Source organism: Carlito syrichta, unplaced genomic scaffold (genome assembly GCF_000164805.1).
Source record: "Carlito syrichta isolate Samal-C Ts95f unplaced genomic scaffold, Tarsius_syrichta-2.0.1 Scaffold135908, whole genome shotgun sequence".
Classification (NCBI taxonomy): domain Eukaryota; kingdom Metazoa; phylum Chordata; class Mammalia; order Primates; family Tarsiidae; genus Carlito; species Carlito syrichta.
The window spans coordinates 1,423-9,808 of NW_007080004.1; the positions used below are offsets into that span (position 1 = coordinate 1,423).

The window sequence follows — 8,386 nt, forward strand, 5'->3', positions numbered from 1 at the left end:
TCTGTCGCCCAGACTGGAGTGCAGTGGCCGCTCCCAGCCACCGCAGCCTCGACCTGCTGGGCTCCGGCGATCCTTCCGCCTCAGCCTTCCGAGTTGCCGGAATTACAGGCACGAGTTACCACGCCCGGCTGATTTTTTGATTTTTATTGTAGAGATGAGGTCTCGCTGCCCAGGCACGTCTCAAGCCCGCGGGCTCAGGCAATTCACTCACCTCAGCCTCCCAAAGGCACGGGATTACAGGCTGAGCCACCGAGCCCGGCTCAAAATAGGTATATTCTTAAATCAATAGTATACAGCAATAAAAAAGAAAGAACTACTTAACGCAAAATATAGATAAATCTCAAAAAATTATCTTCAGCAAAGCAGCTAGACGCATCTGAAGTTCTCACACGAAGTTCCAGAATAGGCAAACTAACCCTTAAGGTAAGAAATGGAACAGTGCACACCACTGGGCGGGCATATTTCACTGGGAAGGGCTACAGGGAGCCTCGTGGCAGCAAAACTAGATGCCGAAATCCACCTGGACACTGCAGCCTGCTGGAGACGGCATTCAAGACCCATCAGCCCCACAGGGGCCTTTTCCTGCTGAGGCAGGATGGAGTGTCTCCTTCCCCATGGTACCCCAGCGCCTGCCAAGCGCCCAGAAAGAGCTGGTTGTCAGCCGACAGATGTCAAATGAGTGAAGGCATGCAGAAAAGACACCTGCAAGTTGGCAGCATGTATTCGGTCCTCACAGCTGTGTCTGCCTCGACCAGGAACTCCCCTCACTCCCCAAGCGCCTGGGCCCAAACATACCTCAAGGAAGTCATCTCCCTCGCTGGGCAAAACCTTGCCCTGCCGCCAGCGCTTGAGGAACCATCTGAGCTTCATGAAGAGCAGCAGGAAGTTATGCTTGAACTGCTGGGACTCCTGCACCAGCATGTTCTTCTCCTGGCTCCAGAATTTCTGCTCCAACCTCCGCTGGAGGCTCAGACTCTGCAGTTCAAACTCTCGCCTCAGGAGTGCCCTCTGTTGGTCTTCTTTCAGCTGCCGGAAGGCAAGAGTTTGAGCAATCCCAGCTTCACGGGCCACCAACCCACCCCACCCCTGGTCCCAGACCATGGGAAGAGGAAAATCTGGGCGGTGCCTGTGAGTGATCCTGGCCAGGGACCGTACCACTACTGGCTCATTCTGTGGAGATGAGCATGGCCCTTGGCTACTCCAGAGGAGAGACGCCTAAAAGCAGCAACAGCCTCAGTGTGAAATCAGTAAAGGAGCTGGGATTTGGCCCAGGCTCTGACTAAAAGAAATCAGCACATCACATACTGAGCACCTGCTGGGCACCCTTCTCACATTCCATGAAGACCCCATGAGGGGAGCCATGACGGCAGGGAGGGATTGAGAACAGGTGATGAGCAGGATACCCAAGGAAGCAATGCAGCGTCATGGCTGAGACAGAGACTTGGGTGAGACTCCCAGCCCACTTTGATTGGGATGTACAACCCTGGGCAGAGCACTTCAGCCCTCTGGGCATCAGTCTCCTCATCTGTAAAATGGGGACAGCTCATAGGGAAGGACATGAGGATTAAAGGATATAACGTGTGCAAAGTGTATGGCATAGGCTTGGTATGCCTTAAGAAATACTATTCTAGCAGGGCTCGGCGGCTCTGCCTGTAATACCACGCCTTGGGAGGCTGAGGTGAGTGGATTGTCTGAGCCTGCGGGTTCGAGACCCGCCTGGGCAACTTAGTGAGACCTCATCTCTACAATAAATCAAAAAACTAGCCGGGAGTGACAGCGCATGTCTGTAATTCCAGCTTCTTGGAAGGCTGAGGTGGAAGGATCGCCGAAGCCCCAGCAGGTCAAGCCTGCGGTGGCCGGGAGCAGCCACTGCACTCCAGTTGGGTGACAGAGTGAGACTCCAACTTAAAAAAAAAAGGAAATGCTATTTTAAGCCGGGCTCAGTGGCTCAGCCTGTAATCCTGTGCCTTGGGAGGCTGAGGTGAGTGGATTGTCTGAGCCCATGGGTTCAAGACCCGCCTGGGCAACTTGGCCAGACCTCATCTCTACAACAAATTTAAAAATTAGCGCGCGCCTGTAGTACCAGCTACTTGGAAGGCTGAGGCAGAAGGATCGCAGGAGCCCAGCAGGTGGAGGTTGCGGTGGTCGGAAGCAGCCACTGCACTCCAGTCTGGGCGACAGAGTGAGACTCCGACTCAAAAAAAAAAAAGAAAAATGCTATTCTGGGACAATTATCTTGATTAGCAGCCAGGCCTGATGGAGGCGCCATTTCACAGACGGGAGACTGAGGTCCTGAGAGGAAACAGGACTGGCCCAAGGTCACACAGGCGGCTAATGACAGATTCAACTCCACACAGTTCCTGCACAATCACAAGTGCAGGAACATCCAGCAGAACACGGGCTGGAAGCCTCAGGTTTCCCTGACATTCTTGCCTTCCAAGGGCCCACAGATCCCCAAGGCCTCTGCCCCCAGTTCTGAGAGGCTGTACAAGGAGTTGCACAGAAGGCGCTGGGCACCACGCACCTGGACCACCTTCTGGCTGAAGGCATCAGCCTCTTCCTTCCGTAGTTGCCGCTCCTGGGAGAGCTGCTCTTGTAAGCCCCGAAGGCTGTCATGGGCCTCAGCCAGAACCAGCTGCAGCTCCTTGATCTGGGGTGGGGCGGGGGACACAGAGGGAAGAAGAGGACAGGGGTTGTGATCTAAGATGCAAGTGCTAGGGAGCAGCAGCAAACGGGACCCAGCTGCCCGAATCAGGTGCAATGACTGTCCTTACCTCAGTGGGCTGTCGTGATGGTTAAATGAAATCATGCATATCAAATCGGACTATCCTAGCATTTAACTTAATCATCTCTCTTTGAAATTTATCTGAAGAGAATAATATGCTGTGAAAAGTATGATTCACAAAGATGTTCATTGTCTCATTGTTTATCATTGCAAAATTTTAGAAACAATTTAGATAATAAATGATGAGGATTAAAATGTGTTTAGTGGGCCGGGCGAGGTGGTTCAAGTCTATAATCCCAATACTGTGGGAGGCCGAGGCAAGAGGATTACGGGAGCCCGTGGGTTCGAGACCAGCCTGGGCAACATGGTGAGACCTGTCTCTACAATAAATCAAAAAATTAGCTGGGCATGGTAGCACGCGCCTGCAGTTCTGGCTTCTTGGAAGGCTAAGGTGGAAGGATTGTCTAAGCCCAGTAGGTTGAGGCTGCAGAGGCTGGGAGCATGCCACTGCACTCTAGCCTGGGCGACAGAGTGAGACTCCAACTAAAAAAAAAATGTGTTTAGTGGCTCTATAAATATATAAAAATATATTATTACGTTATACTTCAACAGAAAGAAAAAAAAAGATATATACCTCAATAGAGAAACATGCAAACGACACAGGCACATTAGATAGGAGTTAACTGCGATGATCTTGTGATCTTGATCCTTCTTCATATGTTTATGCAATTCTGTTTGGGGACGTTTTTTGTAGTTATTCATTATTTATAATGACTATGGAATAAGATCTCAAGAAAAAAATAATAAAACTACATTTTCAGGGAAAGTATGTTTAACAATAGTTGTAGTTAAACAGGTAAAACCTCGGTTAGAAGTCAGGTGGTAAAAAATAAAAAAATTTAAAAAAAGAAGTCAGGTGGTGGCCAGGCACAGTGGCTCAGGCCTGTAATCCCAGGACTTTGGGAGGCTGAGGTGAGAGGATCGTCTGAGTCCAGGGGTTCAAGACCAGCCTGGGCAACTTGGCGAGACCTTGTTTCTACAATAAATAAAGTGCCGGGCTCGGTGGCTCAGCCTGTAATCCCGCGCCTTTGGGAGGCTGAGGTGAGTGGATTGCCTGAGCCCGCGGGTTCGAGACTCACCTGGGCAGCGAGACCTCATCTCGACAATAAATCAAAAAATCAGCTGGGCGTGGTAGCACTTGCCTGTAATTCCGGCTACTTGGAAGGCTGAGGCAGAAGGATCGCCGGAGCCCAGCAGGTCGAGGCTGCGGTGGCCGGGAATGGCCACTGCACTCCAGTCTGGGCGACAGAGTGAGACTCCAACTCAAAAAAAAATTAAACAATAAATAAATAATAAATAAATAAAAATTAGCCGGGCATGATGGCGTGCGCCTATAGTTCCAGCTAATTGGAAGGCTGAGGCAGAAGAATCACCTGAGCCCAAGAGGTCAAGGCTGTGGTGGCCGTGAGTGTGCCACTGCACTCCAGTCTGGGCAACAGAGTGAGACTCCAACTAAAAAAAAAAGAAAGAAGTCAGATGGTGACAAGAAGACCTTCCAGGGGCGGACCATGCTCTGTGCATTGATCTGGGCACTGATCACACAGGAGGGCTTAGTTTCCAAGAATTATTTGAGCTGTCAACTTACAATGTGAGTAATTTTCTGTATGTGTTCTATACTTCAATATAATTTTTAAAAAAATATTTCTAATAACAGGGAAATGTTTATGCTGTCACTTTAAGCAGGGGGTTGAAAAGAGGACAGACGTCAGCCCCAATTCCTACATAAAATCTTCCCGGGCATGGCAGATGTCTCTCTATGAAAGAAAATAAACTTCTGGCCAGATGTGCTAGTGCACACGTATAGTCCCAAATACTTGGGAGACTAAGGTGCAATGATCACCTGAGCCCAGGAGGTTGAGGTTGCAGTGAGCCAAGATCAGCCTGGGCAACAGGGTGAGACCCAACTCAAAAAAAATTTTTTTTTAAAGAAACCTTTATTACGCAGCCAATTGCGATCCTATGGCAGCGGAAGACGCACTGGCTGGAGGTGGATCTTGCACACACATTTGGCCCGAACAATCCTTGCTGCTGTCTCTGAAATCCTTCTTGAAGTGAGCTGTTCAGCACACTGCCGGGCAGCTGCCACTGCTCAACAGAGTAGCTGAATGAGACACCTGAACATGCGCACTTTGCTGAAGGAGGTGGTCTTCTCCACAGGTGAGCCTGCAGAAAGGGGCTTCTGTTTTTTCTCAGAAAATGAGGACTAAGTACCTCGTCTTCTCTCTTTTTTGAGTTGGAGTCTCACTCCGTCACCTAGGCTGGAGTGCAGTGGCACACACCCTCATGGCCACCCCAGCATTGGCCTGCTAGGCTCTGGCAATCCTTCCACCTCAGCCTTCCAAGAAGCCAGAATTACAGGCACACTCTGCCATGTCCAGCTAATTTTTTTATTTATTGTAGAGACAAGGTCTCGCCACATTGCCTGGGCTGGTCTCGAACCCACAGGGTCAGGCCATCCCCTCACCTTGGCCTCCCAAAGTGCTGGGATTACAGGCTTGAGCCACCACGCCTGGCCTTTTTTCTCTCTTTTTGCAATGGCTTCTAGGAAACTCAGATCAGCTCACTTAGAGTCTGATCCATCAGCTTCATGGATGCTTCCCCTCCCCACACAATTATGGACTGGCCTTCTAGGACGCCAGGGCTGCACAGAAGATAAAGGTGCTCAGGCTGGGCTGGACACAGGACCTACCCTGGCTCGGAGTCTCAGGGATGTCCCACCCAGCTCGCAGGAGTCTTTTCCTGCTTCGGGTGCATGAGGAGGGGCCTCGGAGGGCCTTGGAGGGGGGCGGCTCAGAACCACTCGCAACGCCTCGAGAATCAGAGAATACCAGTAACTCATAGCCCTCACTCACTCCAAATCTCCCATGTTACGTTACAGACAGGAAGTTGCAGCCAGAGGGTGGAAACAGGTGCAAGGCATGCAGTAACACAGGAAGAGCTGAGACTTGAACTCAAGCCCCCTGGGTCCCAGTGACATGTTATTATCATCATCATCACCCTCACTCAGTGCAGACTTTTTTTTTTCCGGGGTCAACCCAATTATATAATCACATCGTAACTCCCATAGAGGATGGACTTTTCAATAACCCTATGAAGGACATTCATTTTATAGGTGAGAAAACTGAGAATTTAGAGAGATAAAATGACTTATCCAAGAACTCACGGCCACCTCAGACCGAATTCACAATTTAAACCCAAATAGCCTATAGAAACTGCTGCCTTCTTTTACACAAATTAGTAGTTCTGCCGGGCATGGTGGCTCACGCCTGTAATCCCAGCACTTTGGGAGGCAGGGGCGAGAGGACTGCCTGAGCTCAGGGGTTTGAGACCAGCCTCTACAATAAATCAAAAAATCAGTTAGACATGGTAGCACACGCCTGTAGTTCCGGCTACTTGGAAGGCTGAGGCAGAAGGATCGCCGGAGCCCAGCAGGTTGAGGCTGTGGTGGCCAGGAGCGTGCCACTGTACTCCAGTCTGGGTGACAGAGGGAGACTCAACTCAAAAAAAAAAAAATTGGAACATAAATTATTAAATTTCCAGTGGAATTTAATACAGAAAAAAATAATTTCTTCAGATGCGTGTATAAGTTTCCTTGGCTCAGGCTGTGAGAATGGCCCAAACTTCCTTATTTCCCTTTCTGCCCTGGTTTCCACGAAGCTCAGAACCAAATGGAATGCTCAAAATCCATATCACCACCAGCTAAGGGATCCATAGGTCACTTTCTGGAGGTCCCAACCACCCTCTTCCTACCCAAGGTCCTGCTTGCTCAGGCCTAGACCCACCTCAGAGGCATAGGAATCGTTGTCTTCAGCTCGGTAAGGCCGGAAGCTCCGGCTGGCATCAGGCTTGGAGTCCAGGTCACCAGTGTGGAAGGCTTCACGGATCCTGGGCTCCCATTCCGGCAGATCCCTGAAGTCAGGAGGCTGCTTCAGAAGCACAGGCAGAAGAGACCAAAAATAATCAGGAACAGCCAGGAACAGTCTCCCCCACCAGGCCCCGGGCTCTATATAAGGCTCTCACCACCCACTTGAGGGCCGGGACCCAGGTGGAGTTGCCTTTGCAGCCCAGCCCCAGCCCTGGCTGGAGACACGGCCACCACTTGATGAATGCGTGCACAAGGATAAACAAGGAGGCGAGTGAAGGCTGAAAACATGGCTGTTCTGAGCCAGCCCCAGCTCCTACAACACGCGTGGCCCTACTCAGTCCTCCATCAGGGGCATTAGGAGGAGCTGAGGAGAGGCTTGCTTAAAAAAGCAAGATCAGGCTGGGCTCAGTGACTCAGCCTGTAATCCCAGCACTTTGGGAAGCCTAGGCGAGTAGACTGCCTGAGCCTATGGGTTCGAGACCAGCCCAGGCAACTTGGTGAGACCTCGTCTCTACAATAAATCAAAAAAATTAGCCGGGCGTGGTAGCACGCGCCTGTAGTTCCAGCTACTTGGAAGGCTGAAGCAGAAGGATGGCCGGAGCCCAGCAGGTCGAGGCTGCGGTGGCCAGGAGTGGCCACTGCACTCCAGTCTGGGCAACAGAGTGAGACTCCAACTCAAAAAAAAAAAAAAAAAAAATTAGCAGGGCATAGAAGCGCATGCCTGTAGTTCCAGCTACTTGGAAGGTTGAGGAGGACGTATCACCGGAGCCCAGCAGGTCAACACTGGGGTGGTTGTGAGCATGCCACTGCACTCCAGTCTGGGTTACGGAGTGACTCCAACTCAAAAACAAAAAACAAACAAACAAAAAACCCCTGCAAGATCAGGCCAGTGCAACAGGGCCTGAGTTAAAAGAATCATGGCCATGCTCTGCTGTGTAGTTGTTTAAACAAACAGCTTGATCTCTCCTCTCCCTGGAGATGGAAAGACCCTGCCACTGCTCTCAAGACGAAGACCAAACCTCCCAGATGCTCTGGGAGGTCCAGCCTTGCACCTTCTCCTCCCTCCGCACCCCAGATGTCCCATGCTCCTTCCACCTCTGATCTGAGTTGTGCCTTTGCCCAGGCTGTTATCCCTGCTGAGAATACTGTTCTCCCAGTATTCTTTGACCTCAGATCAGATCAGAGGCTTTTCCTGACTCTGGGGTCTAGGTCAAGTTCCTTATTCATAAAGCCATGTACCTCTCCTCCCCGCCTTTCTTCTCAGTTTGTAAATTCATACTATTGGCGTGATATCTTGGTTGACTTTTGCCCACTAAACACAAGGCCATGACCGCAGGAATCGCATCTCTCTGTGCTACCACGACACCCTCAGCGCTGTGCACAGTAGTGCACGAACAGCAAACAAGGCATCACAGGCAAGTGAACAGACTGACACACTGCATCGTAGAACAAGTGTAGTGGCACAAGACATAAAACAATTGGGTGGAAAAACAAATACGTGACAGAGTCTGCAGAGAGAGACAGAGAGGAGCCGGGCTGCAGGGATGAGATATTCCAGATCTATGATCCACAGCCAAGACACACGCACTCCTGAGCACCTGGAAGGTGGCCGTTGGGGCTGAGGAACTGAATTTTCAATTGTATATCATTTTATTTTATTTTTTGAGTTGGAGTCTCACTCTGTCACCCAGACTGGAGTGCAGTGGCCGCTCCCAGCCACCGCAGTCTCGACCTGC

At 50.6% G+C, this 8,386-nt stretch overlaps 1 protein-coding gene across 1 annotated transcript in view; it reads right to left on the reverse strand.

The window, feature by feature from the left end:
• Window positions 1-8,386, reverse strand: part of SOGA1 (suppressor of glucose, autophagy associated 1) — a 34,404-nt gene that overhangs the window by 959 nt on the left and 25,059 nt on the right. Inside the window, exons 5-7 of the mRNA XM_008049664.2 lie at window positions 6,568-6,708; window positions 2,525-2,650; window positions 796-1,026 (exon numbers count right to left, since the gene is read on the reverse strand). Coding sequence (XP_008047855.2) covers window positions 796-1,026; window positions 2,525-2,650; window positions 6,568-6,708 — 498 coding nt within the window. The remainder of the gene's footprint in view (window positions 1-795; window positions 1,027-2,524; window positions 2,651-6,567; window positions 6,709-8,386) is intronic.